General features: G+C 40.8%; 1 protein-coding gene across 1 annotated transcript in view; it reads left to right on the top strand.

Annotated features, from left to right (window-relative positions):
- Positions 1 to 18904, top strand: part of ADAMTS17 (ADAM metallopeptidase with thrombospondin type 1 motif 17) — a 174494-nt gene that overhangs the window by 141199 nt on the left and 14391 nt on the right. Inside the window, exons 20-21 of the mRNA XM_030498506.1 lie at positions 7648 to 7852; positions 11586 to 11738. Coding sequence (XP_030354366.1) covers positions 7648 to 7852; positions 11586 to 11738 — 358 coding nt within the window. The remainder of the gene's footprint in view (positions 1 to 7647; positions 7853 to 11585; positions 11739 to 18904) is intronic.

Raw genomic sequence — 18904 nt, forward strand, 5'->3', positions numbered from 1 at the left:
TTACTGATAACCAAATAGATTAAATCTGCCACGTTTCCTTTGTCTGGAAAAGCAGTTATCTTAATCACAGAATGCAGCCAGTGAGTTTTGCCTGGAGGAAACCTATGTTGCATCCATTTACCACTATGTCTTTGATTATTGTTTCCCTCCACATTGGCTCCAAAACCTGGATGCTGCTGAGGTCAGTTCTGTGGTTCCATGGATCACTTCTTTCTTTCTTTCTTTCTTCTATTCCCCTTTCACTTCTCCATCTGTGGACTGGAATCCAACACTGTGCTTTCCAAGCGTTCATGTACCCCACTGATAACCACTGGGGAAAAAATGAAGCCAGTTACAAGAGCCAGCCAAGGCCTCAGCTGCCTCAGCATCTCACCAACCTGCCCAAAAGGCTAATGATGACTCAAAGCATAGTGCCTCATTGTGCGATGGTTGATGGTGCCCATTGCTTTGATTGCTGGTCTGATTTTAGCTAATGGTGCTTATCTGTATGACCCTTTAGACTCTCCCATATACCTGTGACAGTGCTCTGTTTAACAGTCCATGAGTACAAAAATCAGTCTCCTTGATTCTGTTTGCACCACTTTTATTTGTGTTATCATCACAGGTAGATGGGGAGCAGAACAGTTTTGGATTTATTTTGTGAGGTGAAAAGTCTTGCAAATAGTAGAATTTTGGGGGAAAGAGAATGATGGAAAACTCCTTGAGAATGTTAGCAAATTACTTGCAGGGCTGTATGGAAATTATACTAAACTGGAGGGATGTACTGGGAGTGCTGTTAGCTGAAGGGAATGAGCTAGACATTCAAAGCTTCCAAATGGGTATGTTCTTTCATTAGTGCAGTCAGACTCTCCTGGAACCTCTACAAATGTTTATCATCCATAAGGTTCAATAGCAACAAGTTCAAAACCTTATTTGTGCCTTGTGCTAAGAAACATCTCCTTTGGTGTGCTTTGAGTTTGGTAACATGAAAAAAAAAGAAAAAAAGGAACAGCCAGGAGGAAGGTTTCAAATCATTTTAGCCTGGAAATCTGGCATAAATAGTAATGTTAGCACCCTCTGGTCCAAGGAGGCACCACGTAAGAGCTCATTTTGAAGTATTTCCCAAAACTGGAGTTGGGATCTCTAGAATCAGTTTGAGCTTAATGAATTTGCCAGGACTGTGCTGGACCCCGTGCAAGACACGGTGGCTGCAGGCGGCGGAGCCAGCGGCCAATGCTGCGCCCTGGCGGCTGCTCTTCGGGGAACCATCCTGGGCTGCCGGTGGTCGGCAGCTCCAGCAGGTCTCCGGAAGTCTTGCAGGAGGAGAAGCCAAATGCTGTAGACCAGAAAGCCTGGGAGACTTCTGGGCGCCTTTGTGAGTGGGGAGCTGATGTCCTGTTGTGGGCAGATCTGGTTAGCACCATCCACTAGAAGGAGACAAAATCACACGCATTCCAGGTTGTAGGAAGGTCTTCAAGTGCAGCAGCCAGCAATCAGTATTAGTTAGCTACTGAAAGACAAGAAGATATTTTCAAGCAAATCCAGGAACTCAACTCAATTGCTCGATGAAGCAATCTTTCAGAGAGTAAGAGAAGACTTGGGAACAGAGAGTAGAATGAGGAGGGCTTATTTGCTCCTTGTAAATGCATTTACATCAAATAATTCAAGATGACTTGCTAGAGCAGAAGTCAATTTGGCATTAGTTTTCACATGGAGTCATGAGACAGATTTCTTAGCTTTGGTGTAAACACCCAGGCTGACTTACATCACATTTTTTCCCATTATAATGTTTGACTCAACAGCCTTCTGTTTGAACATTGCTTTGTTTTAAAATGTTAAATGATCTGTGCCTCCTTGTTTTGAGGCTCTTCAGGCCAAGTGCAGTCTTTACCCACAAAGAAGGATTAGCAGGATAATCTAGCAAAATATGTAATTGTGAAATTCATTCCTACTACTGCCTGCTGTAATGCTCTTCACACTGTTTGCATCCTGTGGTGTGTGAGCTGAGGGAAAGGCACTGCTTTCTTTAAAAGGCAGGGAATGGAGCTGGACACCAGTTGCACTATCAAAGACGCACCAGCCATGGATCAGGGTAGGGGTAACTCACTGCAAAAGGGCTCTGAGAGTGTGGATACTCTGTGCCTTAGAGTAGTGAGAGAGCTGCCAGCAAGAAGGACATTCACTCACACCACGCTGAGTCCTCTGGAAGTGAGTGATCTGCTCAATTTAGGGGAGGGAGGAGGGAGAATACAATGTCTTCCATTTAAAAGATCTTCCAAAGGTGCATGTAAATTATAAAACATTGTCCTATGGCTCATCTTATAAGTGGTGGGAAATTACAGAAAGTCAAGCTGTCAAAATGATGATCACCAAAGAAAAAAAGAAACCTGTGTGAGTGAAAGTTGGCAAGTCTGTTAGCAGAATGACTACTGTACTGGAAAATTACTGAGCACTGTTTATAAAGGCAATCAGACAGGAATGTTAGTCTTGGAGTCCTACTTTCGACATCAGCAGCTGTATTATTCTACTAGATTCCTTGTACTTTCTTCCAACAAAAAAAATCTTCTATGCCTGGGTGTGGCACAACCTGTTCCCAAAAATCAAGATTCACCTGATTATTTTGACCCCATCTCTCCACCATATCTCAGTATTGCAGGGATATGGTGAGAGTTTCAGAAGCATGTAGGGAGAGAAAGGTAAAAGAGTGCATGTATTTCATGGCAATCATGAGTCCATTTGTAAACAGTGTTTTCCTGCTTTTACATATTCAAGCACGAACCTAGTTTGATAGCTGTAAGCAGAAAATATCTGACTGTCAATTCCACATGACTGATTCTCAAAAATCTTTTCCAGATCTCCTTGCTAAAATTATCCAGTGTGAAATCTGGCCCCATTGCAAGTTGGTCTGAGTTTTGCCTAACATCACTAGAGCCACAGTTTCACCCAGGTGAAAACTAAGAGCATCTTTAACATGATTTTGCACAACAAACTGGTGCTAAAGACAATCAGTCCTAACTAGACATGGAGTTATTCTCACCTGTACATTAGTACAAGAATATATGTTAAACTAAAAGATATGCAACAAAATCTGTTAGGAAGAGAAGCCTCTGATTACACTGCTTTAGATTAGTTTCCGTCACAAGTGCTTTTTCGAATTAGTTATGTCTTGTACTAAATTTCCTCTGATGCTTTATTCAGCAGTAGTACAAGCTCTTAACTGGTTGTAGTTAAAAGCCAGTTCTAAACAGACAGATTCCATAAAAACAGAAAAAAATGTGTTAATTGCAAATGTGTCTTTGGTCACTTCCAAGCTATTGTTGTGAAAGCAAGGAAATTAATTTCACTGAGGCATTGGGGAGGGAACCAAAGTAACTCATCCCTATAGATAGTGTGGGTGCGAATATACTGTGGATGTTTAGTTGGTGGAATAGAACCAACTTGCCGGCACTGGTCTTCTGCAGGGCTCAAGACACAAATAACCAGGTGACATTTAATGGGCTGCAATATTTACCCTAGAACATGTAATGCCTTTGTGTTATAAAGGCTACAAATCTCTGAAAAGTGACCTCATGTCTTTTGATTGCACTCCTCCACCTCATGCTTCAGCTTTGACCCATTTCATCTTCATAGCATTTTTTCCCCAAATCCTTAGCTACAAGTCTTCATTTGCAGACCTTCATCTGCCCTGGGTTTATGTATATACTGCTGTAAACATTTTTTTTTCCCAGAAAATGTGGGAGTCTTAGGCAAGTAGGTAGAGTAGATAATTCAAGGTTAATGACTAATCCAGACCATGGAAAGATCAAATGATGAACTGAACCTCCAAAAGATATCTCAGGTTTGCTCCAGGGGCCTGCCAGATGAGTGTTGCCAAAGCAGATTAGAAGAAGAACTCCCAGTTCCTCAGCAGAGATACTGAGAGGTCAGAGGTTGAGGAAGACTCAGAAGGCAGAGATTTAAAACAGCCCTCTCAGATTGCATGTCCTGCCCATCCCAGGTTTTTTAAGCTGTAGAAAAACACACCCTTCTGGGCATTTTTTAGCTAGGAAGACAGCCACTGACTGGGTTAAAAAAATCTGTGCTTAAAAGCTCATCACTTTCTTCTTAAATCTAACCACCATCAAGGATCATCTAGCTCTTGAATCTTCTATAGAGGTAAGATTACAAAAACTAATACCATGGATAAAGCCCTTCCTGTGGTTGTAAGAAAGATAAGTGTGTTTGTCACATAAATCAGTGCGTGCTGGAAAAATGAGAGGCTCTCCAGGGACTCCAGTGAGAGCACTCACACGGTCCAACAGAAGATAGGTTATAACCTGGGAGGGAAAGACCAAACTGAAAAGAACCGTAGTGTCAAGCAATCCCTAAAATCAGTTTACAGGCTTAAAACACAACTGGAAGCCAAATGCTCTATATGATATACACAGGGCTTTAGAGTACAGCAGTTAATTGGCTTAGTTAATAACACAGAACTTGGTCTTCCGAGTTGGGAAGCTGGAATTCTTTTTTATGTTGTCATAAGAAAAATACTGGGTTTTAAAAAAATTAAAAGTAATTCTCCTTCTTAAACACATCCAGGTGTGTTCGAAAGGTATAATGACAGTGAGGAGAGGAAAATCTGTCTGTAGTGTAATTTAATGGCAACCATAATGTGGTACTATTTGTACATCACATTTTTCTTCCCTGTGTATTACTTGAGATAGTAGTTATGCTAATACCTGGCTGCACATTCCTTTACCAAATATGAAACTGGCTGGAGTTTTCATGTTTAATTGCTTGCTCCATAAATCCCTTGTCTTTCCACTTTGATAGCGATCGATGTTGAAATCTAGTTGCAGTGATTCTGTGTCTTACAGGCACTACAATGATATTTTCAGCTGCCTATGAAGGGGACTTTGGGAGAACCTGGGGGAAAAGAAGGGCACTGCCAGCACTGCATATAGGACTCACATTTACTTCTTTGCCAGATCATTTTTACAAGCCATTAAATGAAGCAGAGACTTCACTGAGAGGAGGAAGTTCTGTGGTCAAAGTGATCATCCTCTGAAAATAGCCTACTTTATGATATTGTTATTATTCAAACATTTAGTCTGTCACTTGTCTGTTTGATATGAAACTAAACCCATCACTTTAAAATAGCCTTTAATTTCTAAGTATTTTGATTCCATGTTAGCAGCAGTTGGCACGAGTAGGGCTTGTGGGCTGTGAGGTTTCAGATATCCCTTACACTATAACCCTGCCTAATTTGTAACCACTGGGTTCGGATCAGGGATGGATGTCGTGGATCTGTAGCTCAAGCTGGCCACAGATGCCACTCTGACAAAAAAGCTGGAGATTGCATTTTCACTACAGGTACAGCTTTGTATTGACTCCCTGGGTTTTGCCTCATGCCCTCTGCAATCATTCTTCTCATGACAATGATGACAATATCTTCTCTGTATCAGTTTTCCAGTTACACTCTATTGTATCTGTGCTACAGCGGCACTAACTAGAGACCACTGAACACGGTACAAACGAGGTTATTTCTCCCCTCCACAAGAGCAACAACCAACAAAATGAAAAAAGGAATTTTCCTTCCTGAAAGGAAAGTCATAACCTCACTTCTTGAGGCATCTTGGAAATAGTTGGCATGCTGCTGCTGCCCATCCTAAATGCAAGCTCACAGACAGCCTCTGCCAAGAATGTATTTTTATCTTTCTCCTCTGCTTTCAGCCCCTTTCCCTTTTTGTTTTGCCAGTAGCTGTAGATCACAGTGAGAGTACAGTGCTGAAGTGAATATTAGTTCAGTGGAGCCTGTACAGAAACCATTCCCAGCCCTGTGACTCACATTCAGCTCATAAAGCACAGTCACTCTTTCCCCCTCCATGCCCTTGTTGAGCGGTTCCTTCACCCAGATAGATAACTCCCTCCACACTTGCTCTGACAAGACAGGGCCCAGCTGATATCAAGGGAGCCTGGCTATTTATTTTCATGAACACTGATTTCTGCACTTTCAGGCTATTTTTGTCAGTCTTTCAGCCCCAGTATCCAATTACCCAGCTGGCATTTTCCCATTCCATAAGCAAAATACCAAGCACTCAGCCACAGAGATGCACCAAAACTACTGTCCAGAGAAACGCGTTTGGTGTCTCTCCAGCTGTTTTAGCCAATGGAAATTCACAGATCTGTCAACTGCTTTAATGCACAGAAGCATTTGAGTGGGGTCCTGTTCCACAAAAGACAGGTGGCCAGCCTGCTCTATCCCATCCTGCTCCAACCAAATGGCTTCTGCCTTCACTGTCAACACAGTCATCAGTGCTGCCACACCGGCTCATCAGTCATAGCATTTGGTAAATGAATTCATGACAATTGCACCAAGATGTTTCTACAAATTGTGCTGAACTGATTTTTCTCCATTCAGGAATGGGAAGATGAGAAACAGTTTGATTCATTTAGGAGAAGTTACACAGCAGCTTCAAAAGAAATGCGCGTAATAAGTTGGCACATGTCGTGGTTTACCTGGACTATGGGAGCCTTCATCAAAGTGAAATAGTATTTCTGACCAGACTTGTTTTTGAGAAGTCTTATTTGAGCCCCTTATCGTAAGAGATAACCCAGGATTGGGTGACAAGTAAAAGATTCATGGTATAAGGATACTAATCTAGATGACAGTCCTAAATAGCAGGCTAGGAGGTCAATTACCTGGTGAGAAAGGCATGATAGCCTTCCGGTGCGCAGCACCTCCACAGTTATTGTTCCAGTCTTTCACTTCACACAGGAATGCCAGTAATTACAGAGAACACGTTCCTCACTGACAGATTGCAGGAAGTGTAAAGATGGATGCTGCTTGTCTTTAGGAAAAAGATGGTCTCTTCCTACATAACTCCTAATTTGATTCTTCTTGGGCATTTTATTCACTGCCTTGTAGCCTGGCTCTAACCACAGTGGTGCGTCCAGCTCTTGCTGGAGTCAGTGGGAGCCTTGGCATTTAAATGCAATTCAGATTATCTGAGAATGAATGTGGTCAGTTATTCTCCATTTTTAAGGTGCCTGATGCCATGAACTTCAACCTGATGAGATTCAAATCGAACATCCTGGAAAATGCAACTATGAAAATCACTATGAAAGAATCTCACCAGTGGCTGTGAGGGGTAAACTAGAAGTGAGGCAGGAGATGTCTTTGCATTCTAATAGTCTGGGCTGGGGAGGATTTGAGAGTATATAATGTAAGACTAGAGGTCCTGGATGCAGGAAAGCCATCTGGCTGCAGCACCATCCCAGTCTGTACATAGTAAGTATACGTTCTCTGCACAGCTCCACGGCACAGTGAAGACGTGCATGCAGATGTAGCAGTGATTTTCCCAGATTCCTCTCAAAGGCAACAATATTTGTAAGAAAAGATCATCTGCAGCCAAGTCTCTCTTTATCTGAGGAAAAAATGCAGCCACATTGTAAAGACTTGAGGATTACAGGGAGCTATGCAGAGTTTTGTGTTGGATAGTCACTTGTTTGCCAACAACTTTCTGCTTTACACACTTCAACTCCCAAAGGTGATCAGGTGATGACAATACAGCAGCATCAAAGAATCCACAAATCTAGGAGAAGCTGCCTGTTTCTCACTGGTTTTAAGTAAAGCATGATGTTTTATGCCACCAGGTTTTTAACATTCCTCCTCTGGCTCCTTCCCAGGTGGGTGACTGGCCATTGGAGTCCCTGCTCTGCTACTTGTGAGAAAGGTGTCCAGCACCGGGAAGTGACTTGTGTTTATCAGCTGCAAAATGGCACCTACGTTAACACGAGAGACCTCTACTGCCTTGGCAACAAACCAACAACAGTACAAAGCTGTGAAGGACGGGACTGCCTGTCTATCTGGGAAGCATCAGAGTGGTCAAAGGTAGGAACTTGATTCCAGAAGGGAGCCAGAAGATGGCCATTTATTTTTGATACTGTATCTGTTAGGCTCATCTGAATCATAGGAAGATCCTTTCACTCTTGGTGCAGCGCTTATAGCATTACCAGTCTCATTCCAGACTGGCTGTGTTCTGCGACTGTTCAGCAACAGTCATTTCTGTGGGAAGCATCTTTCCCTGCTGTTCATGTCTATTTTGAAACAGTGAGCTCCTATTTAAAACATTGTCAGAGCTTTTGCAAAATATTGTTGTTAGAAATGTACTTAAAAGTCACCGAAGCTCAGGATACAAGAGATCTTGCACTGAGGAACAGTGTCTCTTAACAAACACAGTGTGATTCCATTGTCCACCTTTTTGAACAGGAAATCCTTGTTTGGCAGATGAGGTGATAGTTAAGTGAGGGTAATGTTTCCTTTCAGTAGGATGCTGTATCTGTTCATTAATGCATGACATTTGCTTGCTGAGTTCTTTCATTTCAAAGCTGTGGAGAAACACACCAAAGTTTAAGAAGTTGTCTGATAAGACTTCTGTGTGTTCTAGAAGAAACCCTTTGAGGTGATGTCCTCTTTGTTTCTTATGCCTGAACCAGCTGAACTGTTTGTAGCTGAGACCATTCTTATGGTGCAGTTCCTACCTGTTTTACTTGGGTCTTTTGTTAACAATCCCAGGTACTTCTCTCTTCTTTTTACGAAATGGAGTAAGTCAAGATACAGATGACTGACTTTTTCCAGAGTGGAAATGTTCCATGTTTGTGACCACATAACTCATTTGCAAATACGTAATATTTTTTGATCATTTTCTCAATAACTGGTTTGCTTTTCCTTTGAAATATTTACTTTTGTCATGTCTGCAATTGCCCACTCGTGATTTTAAATTCATTCTTGATCTGGCACATTTCTGCTATTATGTAGCACAGTTGACTCCAGGACACATTTGATGCTCTGCCAGTTTGAACACTTCTCATAACTAGGACTTTCTTCAGTGGTAATCGCTTTAATCCTTAACATTTTAATCTGATGTTGTGGAGTAAATATCACAGTAGTGGTATCATTTTATAAATCAGGTTTTCTCACGTATGTTTTTGAACTTTTTGGTTATACAACAAAACCCAGTTGACCACATTGATGCCTGGTCCCCCGTCAAAAATGTGTGTTTTCAAAGCAAATTCCAATGCAATCTTCAGTGTGGAAAAAATTAAGTTCCCCTTCTATTGCCAAACACTTGAGATTGTTTTGGACAAAGTTCTGCTCAACCCATTTTTAATGACAAAAATAGAGACTGTCAGAAAAAGGTGAATGTTTCTACTGTTAGGGAACTGGAGTAGAAAAAAATATGGATTTCCTTCAAATAAAGGAGCTGTGTCTTAACTGCAAAGTTGTGTTGCTCCTTTACAAAACCTCGTGGGATTTGACAAAGTAATTTGTTAATAAAATAAGACCTAATGATCCCAGCTGGACACTCAGGGACTACACATATTAATGTTTAGACTGTTGTGGAGTCTCTGTAAAATCTATATGTTAAGAAATTCTTCATGAAAACAGAGGGCTTGGAGAAAGAAAAAAACTCTTCAAGAGGGTGATTTATATGTGACCACCAAAGATCTGTTGGCAACCTTTTGCAAATGCTGTTTTGTCTAGGAAAGTATATGCAGTATTAATCTGCGAATGACTTAAAAGCTTGTGGGAAGAACAAACAGTTGGTGTTTTTCCCAGACTTGCTTGTAAAACCCACCTAGAGATTTCTCCTACTGTGAAAATACTCCCGCTTCAGTTTGATTTACTTTGAGTAAATTGGACCATTTGAAAGATTTTATATATTGTGCTTTGTAGTTTGAGATGAACGAGAGCAACCCTGAGGAGTCCACCCTGAGGGCTGAGGAAAATGATACATAATTTGGGAAAGTCTATACAACTTGGGGCAAATTCATGGCTTTTAGGTAACATCTAGGGAGCTCCAGCCTGGGATCTCTGGCACATCTTGTGCTCCAAGGAGTCCAGCAAAGCAGTTTTTGGAATTCTGCAAAGCCTAGAAGAATTCATCCCGCTATGTAGCAGAACTATACAATTGTGCTTGTTACAAAGATGTTACATCCGTAAGGAGGTCATGCCATGAGCAGCACATAGTAAATTAGTGGAAGGTTTCCCAGATTTTCAAGAAGTCACTTTGTAGTGCTCTGAAATATTTAAAGGCATGTCTGTTTGCTTGCCAGCTCATAAACGCTTGTCATTCATGTCCTTAACAAGGCCAGCAGGTCAGAACTGCCTGGATTGTGTTTTTAAGGTGGTTAGACAGGCATGCTGAGATTTGTCCATTTGATGTAATTTATATCAAGCTGACGCTTGTTTCCAGCATAGACCCCCTGGATGGAGAAGCTTCTTGGAACACGTTCAAAAGACCTCACAGAATATCTCATATCTTCACTATTTATTCAGTGTCAAATCAACTGTCTTTTCCATGCTGATCCCCCCAAGGGGAGAACTTGACATACTAGAGGAGGTTAGTTTTTATCTCAGTTGGTACATATATCATTTTTCCACCCACCTGTCCCCAATGGCTCTTCAAGAAAATTTCTCACTCTTAACCACTGCAGTGGCATGAAAATGAAGAGCAGAGACACTAGCTATGCTGTTATATATAAGTGATGTGCACTTAGATGGCTGTGGCAGCATCAGCAAATCTGTTACTCTATTACCAAACTGGTTATTTAAAACAGAAATTCTGCTTCAGTTCATGCCAGTGTCCTTTTCCCACCTAGTGTGGCCTATGAAACTGAGACAATGCTCCAGTAAAACAGAATTGTCATTGGCAAAGATAACAAATGGGTGACCAGATATCCCTGCTCTTTAGAAGTTACCTTCAAACAGCCCAGGCACAAAACCATTCGTGAATAATTTGTGCTCACTCCATGAATGTTTGTTAGAGTGCCCAAATGTTTGAATCAAGTCTTCCTTCAGCAACTGGTTCTAGCAGCTCTAGTAGGCTGCTGCTTTCTCAGAGGACTTCAAACAGTCCCTGCTTCTGCTTTTGGTGTTGAGAAGTCTGTCTTTCATCCCTGCTGATGTCAGTGCTGTGGCTAGTTTGCTGGCCATGGTTGGAAGCTGATCACAACACTGTGGCTCACTGAATAGTGTCTCTCCTGAGCTATCCCCTGTGTACATTTGAAGTTCTTTGGAACTAACATAGTGATGAGCATATGGCAAATCAAAGGGTGAAGGGCATGTATGTATTTCACATGTGAATGTGTAAGAACTGTGACTTTGCCATGGTATGTACAAACTACTGCAGAAATGTGTTTGTAACAGTGGTGTCATGCTACTGTGATCTAAAAATGCATTTATCACCGTCATTTTATTCCCATGATAGATCAAGGGATGTGCAGTTCTGTGCTGCAAATCTCAGTGTGTGCTTTTTCAGTACAAATGATGAGCTCTTAAACACAAGATTTTGTGGAGTTTTTCATCTGTAACACCAATTCAAGCAAAATGCCAAAGAATGTTGATTTCCAGAAGTGCTGTTTTTCATGCACAGACAGATTCATGCTTTTCAAATTACTCATTTATTTTGGAAGGGGATTAGATTATTGGGAGAAAACCTTACAGGTTATCAGATTTCCTCTTCGTTCATAAAACCAGCTTTTCCTTTTGGGTATGATACCAAGATAAAAGTTATTATTTCTAGGCATCATGTAACAGTAAACAAATACTTGTTGTTTTGCAGTGCTCAGCAGACTGTGGCAGAGGGATTCAGAAGAGAACAGTGACATGCACAAATTCTCAAGGAAAATGTGATGCAGCCACCAGGCCAAGAGATGAAGAAGAGTGTGAGGATCACACAGGCTGTTACGAATGGAAGACAGGCGATTGGTCTAAGGTAACAGTGACCACTACCTGGCATTTCCTTTCTGAGTACAAAGGTGTTCAGAGTCTTGTGCTTCCATGTGCTGTCTGCATTAATTTGCAGTTTAGATATTTGGAAAGGAAGGGTTTAACTGGTTTTGATTGGAGGTTTTGCTGGGATTTAAACTCTCCCCTTCTGCATTTATAACCCAAACATTGCAACACAGGCCCATGGATATAACCCAGCCAGTTTGAGAGAAGTGTATTCCAAACAGGATAGAAATGAATATTAATTCAGTATTAATAGTCCAGTCCTAGACTTATTCCAACCACCTGATATGAAAAAAAGCCATGAATTTAAAGGCAAATTTAAAATCCAGGGCTGGATTTTACCTTCACTTAGGCATGTCTGAATTTAGTTTCTCCAGTGACATTAGTAATTCCTGAATGCTGTGGATTAAATGAGTCTGCTCTGTATGTACACCTGATCTTAAAGTAATAGGTAGTTTTGCTTGGAAAGGAGGCAGTGTGAGAAACTCGGCCTTTGCCAGTGTTGTTCATAAAGCATCCTTTACGTTACTGACTTCATGTTTGCATTAAGAACTAAGGAATATTCCCAGGAATATTATATTCCAGTTTGGTTTTATCTTATCTTTGTAACTGTACTGTTCTTTAAACAGAAAGTCTACTTTGTATTCTGGAATGTACGGCATTCGCAGAAACCACTGGGATACAGTAGTTGCATTTTGCTTTCCAAAAACCCAAACTCCAGAAAGCAAAATCCAGCAAAACAGAGGCCCATGATGGGCAAATTGGCTTATCTGTGATTGCTTTATTTTTTTTACATTGTGATTAGGAATTACAAATACTTATAGATATGCTCTATCAGAGACACATGAATTTACTGGTGTCACTGCTGGAGAATGCATTAAGAACCTGCTGCGTACAAAAGGTTTGTATTTATGCTGAGCCAGGAATTTGTGTCACAGAACGTTTAGAGCATTGAACATTATTTGTAACCTGGCACACAAAGTCCATGCAAAGTGGCCAAAACAAACAGTTCCTGTGTGTTAACAGGTGAAATAACAATATTTATTTATTTATTTGTGGAATTTGAAAACTTTTGGCATACAAATTGACCCGGATTCTCTTTATAGGGAGGAATATGAAAAAATTATTTATTCACTGATTAGAGAGATTGAATGTTCAGCATTGTATGAATGGTTCCAATCTGATAAAGATGTTGGCTCACTGATAGAAAGGCTGCAATCATACACAGGTCACAGTAAGTAGTGTTGTTGATGGATTTAGTGTCAGTATGTGAGCAGGACGGGATCAGTGCAAAATCACTTATTATTTGCAGTTCTTTACACGGGATCAGGGTCCTCCCCATGCAAAAGGGCAGGAAAAGCTTATGTGCTGCATATATGGCCTGCTTCTGTCTGCAGAGAGCTTGTGCCAGCTCTCTGCTTCTCAGGAATTCCACGCAGTGTGAGTCCAGCAGGATGTTCTTGGACTTAAGATTTGGATTATAATGCGCATTTAAAATTCTAGACGTATTGGTTAATTCTGACCGGACACTTAGATCACACAATTAGATTCTTCTTCTATGAGTAGAGGGACAAACAAAAGGCACCACTGGATGGCTAGAAAATGGTATGGGTAGATCTGAAGAGAGTGCATTGTCCCAGAAACCCAGATAGTTCTAATGCTTGGTGTGGAGTTCAATTCTTCACAAATCCTGAGAGCAAGATTTTCATCATGGGGATCCAGAAGGTTTAATGCAGGGCTTAGACTTAGGGGAAGAGCCTTTACACCTATCAGCAACTCCTCTTTGGTGTTGTCCAGCTTAAAACAGTTTCTTGTTTAAGGAGAAACACAAAGTCTGTGGCAGTGAGATTACAGTGAACTCTTTAAAATTCATACTTCCAGGGCAAGATTCCATTGTAAAACATTTGTTCCCAGTGCTGTAAAAATCACTGTGAGAGAGAGCTTTGTGCTGACTAAGATGGAAACTTTTCCTTCCAAACAAATTGATCTCAGAACAAGCAACAACTTTCTGCAATTAATGCATTGTGCATTTGTTACTTATTGTTAAGAACCATCAGGGAAGCAAGATTTAACTGACAGCAGTAATTATCACAGATTAAAGTAAGGGGCTTTGATGCTTTATGTGCAAACAGCTTGCATGGTGACTTGGCCTCCAATCCTTAATTTCTCAAACCAAGATCATTTGAAGATACCAGGAAGTCATGTAAGAAAGAGGCAAAACCTCATTTAAAAAGTCAAGTCCAGAATCAACTTGTAAATAAACCAGGCTGCTTAGGTAGTAATGACAGACTGTTATTTATATAGCAGTCATAGTAGTATTTATAGAATACACAGGCTCTGTGCATGAGAAGACAGATCACTTGCCTAAGGAGCTCCCAACCCTATATTAATAACTCACCTCACATCTGACAGCAATGAATATGGTTATCCTATATAAGATCTTGGATCCTGTTGCATTCAGAAGGTACAAGTGTGGGCAGCAGTAAAATCTCCAAATCTACACCAGACAAGTTGGGGGTTTACCAGACCCTGGATCCACTACTGTACAGAAGAGGTGAGGGCTGAAGGCATGGCCATGCTGATCTTTAACCTGACCTATCAGCCAAAACCTTGTCCACTGGCCTTAGTAAGGGCTCTGCACAGGTTGCTCATTCCCCCTCTGAACAGGAATTTTATTCCATTTTCTGTCAGGTTTATTTGCAGGTAGTCCTTATCCTGTGTATTATCGCTGTGGAAAGCATTTGGAGCTAAATGAGCAGATGCAGCAAGCAGTCTTGGCTCTGATGTTTGTAAATTCCCAGTGTATTTGCAGAATATTTCAAATGTTGCATGAGGAACTGATCTCTCAAGTTCACTTTGCAAATATACAGGTCTGTAAAGTTATTTCAAGTGTCTTTGAGGTTACCTTTGTCAGTCCAGTGCTTGAGATTAGCAGACTGTGTTATTCTAAAACCAGAGTATTGTTCTGTTACTAGTAACTATGAGTAACCTCTATTACCACTGCTATTAAACTTGCAAGTTCTCTGCACTACTGCAACTTTTCTTTTAAACCCCTTATCTTAAAGAGAGATTACTATTATTAGCATTTAACACAAAGGCAGCATTGATATTATGAGTCTCATAACTAAACTGTTCCTGGCCCAAGAGTCTTTTAACCTAGTAGAAAGACAGATTGCACAGTAAGAGACCCAGTGAAGGTGTTAACCTGCAATCACGTTTTTTATTGTTGTCTGGATTGGATTCTTCAGAATTACAATTCATTATATCATCCTTTTTTATATATGATGCAATATACAAGTGGGAATCCAAGCCATCTCCCATTCAATCATTTCTTCCAAAAGGAAATTCCACATCCAGTTTGCATTCAGTTAAGGAAACAAACATCTCATACACTCTCTCTGCTTTGAAATAGTTCCTTCTTGTTTGAAATCTGAGCTGTTAAATATTCTAGCACTGTAAGTATTCATACATTTTTGCTGCAGTTGTGTGAGGCAAAAGAACAAACCTGGGTTGCTCAGTTTCCCAACACTTGCTCGGGCTCCTTGGCTGCTGAAAATACGCCTCTTGATGCTTTAGCAAGACAGTAGTTCATTCTTTCATGATGAATTGTACTTTGCTGACAAACTTTTTGTCAAGGATTACATTCCTGTGAAGAATGCAGGCAGCTAGTGAACAAAATGTCTTTATGAATGTGGCTCTCCGGGAAGCTTAGCAGGGGACACAGCCTGAGCCTGGACCATTCGCCTGCTCTAGGCTGTGCTTGAAGGCAGCAGACTTCATGTTGACTTCCACCTTGACTCACACAGTTGAAAACATATGTCCCAAATGATGGGGGGGTTGCACTGCTGTGGGGAGATGCAGGCTTGATGCATTGGCTAGCTATGGGGGTGACAAAGATGAGTTGTGCTTGAAGGTGAAGAGCACCAGGGACTGCTTTTTAGCTACCCAAAGCTCCCCCTATGTCCTCAGCTCTCTCGCCTTCTGCTCTAGTAATAACGCAGCAGGGAAAGCACTTAGGTGCAGACATACAAGCCAAAGCTGTATTTTTTTAGTTCCTTTTCTCCAGTTGGCTTTTGGACTCTTCTAGGGTATAACTGAAGAGGCAGGATTATACAGCAGGAGCAATTCTCCACAATATTTTAATGTATTCTTCCAGTTTTACTTACTTGTTTCACTACTTTATACGCCTTAACATACTCTATTTTGGTCCTGTGAGTGAAGTACTGTATTTTGAGCCAATAGCACAGCATGGCTCAGGGTTCCCAGTTTCATTGGTTTTTTTACTATTCTCCTTTTAACTGGTATTATATCAAGGAAGGTAGAATTACAGGTGGGATACACTCACTCCATCATTAGTGCTGGCTTTCACAAGGGTGCATTTTCTGCTTTGTGGGTAGAAGTTTAAACATGCAACTTCTGTCCCTCAGGCAACAATTTAGCTCATTAACCTATTATATTACATTGCCCAATGAAAAGATTTTTAGAAGAAGATACATAGGAGCCTTGTAGTATGTTGGCTTTGCCATATTTTTTCTTAGCAGTTACAGTAGGTGCTGTGTAAATACTAAGGCCTATATTAATCTCGGATAACCCAATGTAAATCCAGGGTAACTGTCTTTCATTCTTCCCTATAACCCACTGGCCGCAAGCCAAGGATCTCACTCAGCACAGTGTGTCAGATATCAGTCTCTCTTACATTAGTGTAAATCCAGATTAATTCAGCCACTTAAGTTAATGCAGGCATATGCCAATGCCATGCAGATCAGAATCTGACCTGACAGGCTGTGTGAGATCTTTGGGTCTTGTGTAAGAAACATCACAGATTCATGCTCTCAGGTGAAAACAGAAATATATGACATGTCAAGTTGAGCTTCAACTAAGAGAGAAAGTGGAGGAGAAATCTTTCTCTACCACTTCATATCTCCTGTAACCACCTCACGCAGCATTCACTGGATTCAGAAAGATTGTACACTCCAAAAACTGGAAAGCACTAGTAAGGATCAGCTTGGCAAAGCGTTATGTTGAACAATATTCATGTTGCAAATAGTGTCAGTAGTGATAAAGCACATCTGAAAAATTACCTATAGCCACCTGCCATCCCTGGACATCAATACTTGCCAATTTCTTTACAGTATGTTGCTCAGTCTATGAAATACTGGCTATGGGTTCTCATCCCAGGAGAATATTAACAATAGGCAGGAAAAAAAAGATCTAATTTCCTATATGAAAAATACTGGGTTTGTGCCAGACATTGAGGTGTTTCATACTGAAGATCAGCAGTCATTCATCACAGTGGGTGGTAACAAGGATTTTGTAATTGCAAATTAATTAGTTTGGCAAGATTGCAGTAGACTCTGTTCTCTAAGAGATAAAACCTCTGGCTTTGCAGTACACCAACAAACACATTTGAGTTGGTTTTTGGTTTGGGGCTTTTGGTTTTGCTTTTTTTTGCCTCAAAATATACAATCTTCCAGTGCCAGGAAGCATGTTTTCCGACTTCCAAATGTTTGGGAACATCAGCAAAATCTTCTATATGCCTCACTTTTAATGATTAATTCACATTACATGATAAGAAAAGTAAATCAAGGACAGCTGTGGTTTGAGAGAGATATTCAAAGCTGTTATAAATATAGAAGCAAACTGTCCTTTGTTCTAACATTCATTACAAACTCATGGCTTGACCCACCATCTGTTTCTGATAAACTATGGTCAACTTGTTAATTCTTCATAAAGGTTATAACTAAGTTCATCTTCTCCTACCTTGGAGAAAGTAACTTTTCTTGCTGAACTGAAAGCTCTGCAGGAAGGATGGTTGCTGAACGCTGCAGTCACTCATCACAGCTGACAGACCCTTTCCTGCTGCTTACTCACCTTGGCTCAGCAAACAACTTCCTGATTTATGGCTGCTCGTGTGCATTCAGCACCACAGCTAGAAACTGACACTGCAAAATTATCTACAGGCCTCACTGATGCAAATCAGTTGTTCTCCAGAAGATGATAGAGCTGGATGTGACAGTAATGGACCCAACAAGCTTTAGTATTCAAACCGTCTGCTACTGTGGTCTTAGGCATGACCAAGAGTCAGAGCGTCAGAGTGTTCTAAGCCCAACATGATCAAAGCCTTTCATGCCAACAGCTAATCTCAAAACACCCCTTGAATGCCACCTCTTTTATTCTTTGATTCTCTGACCCCACATTGTGAAATGTCTTTAGCTATGGTCAGAGGTGTAAATATCATATAATGGCATTAAAACAAGGTTGAGCCTCTGCCTAGACTTGGGCTAACTGCCAGCCCCAGTTGATGCAGCTGTAGTTGGAAGCCTAGGCATGGAAAGTGAAGAGACACCAAGTACAGTGCTGGCTGGCCATGTCACTGCCCTGGGGACTGTAAGCTACAAGAACCAAGTCCTCCTCGTGCCTTTGAGGAGTTTCTGGGGACATCCATAGGACAAATTGTTTTGATGGTTCCTTAGTAAAGGAGAATTTGCTACAAAAAGACCATATTAATCAGTGTTTTGTTTGAAGTGGAACACGTTCTGTCACACTGTTATTGTCTCATGTTCCCATACAGCCTCCAGTGATCCTGTTAATTGGAAGAATAACTTTTCCTTTTTGATATTTTTTATTTAAAAGCCTAGCCCATTAAGTGCATTTATTTATTTTATTTTATTTGTTGGAGAATTAAAGCCTCCCACCAAGATCAGTGGATTGGAAATGGAATTCCATCCTTACTATTTTACTCTCTTTTTTTAACGTGAAAAAGAAGAAAGCCTGAAAGGCAAGTCTGTTCAAATATTGGCATTTGATTTCTCTGAGTTCTTCTGAGATGTTTCAGTGGCTAGGATCATATTTGTAAAAATATGAAGAGCAAGTAATTCACCATTTAAAGTTCGTACTATTCATCTAAAGAAGGTTTTACCCCTTGAATCCTTACAGCACACAACATTATCACGCGCAGGAACTCCTACAATTTCGCAGTCTTTCCAATAGCCTTTTGAGATTTATAATGACTACTGAGGCATCAAGGTGACAATCTTCCAGAACATCTTTGAAGAACAATTAGTATCAGCCTGCTGGTGATCCCTGTTTGACTGTGCAAAAAGGTGAAATGCAGAGTTAGTTAAGGTTCACACATTTCAAGGCTGAGTA

Source organism: Strigops habroptila, chromosome 9 (assembly GCF_004027225.2).
Source record: "Strigops habroptila isolate Jane chromosome 9, bStrHab1.2.pri, whole genome shotgun sequence".
Lineage (NCBI taxonomy): Eukaryota > Metazoa > Chordata > Aves > Psittaciformes > Psittacidae > Strigops > Strigops habroptila.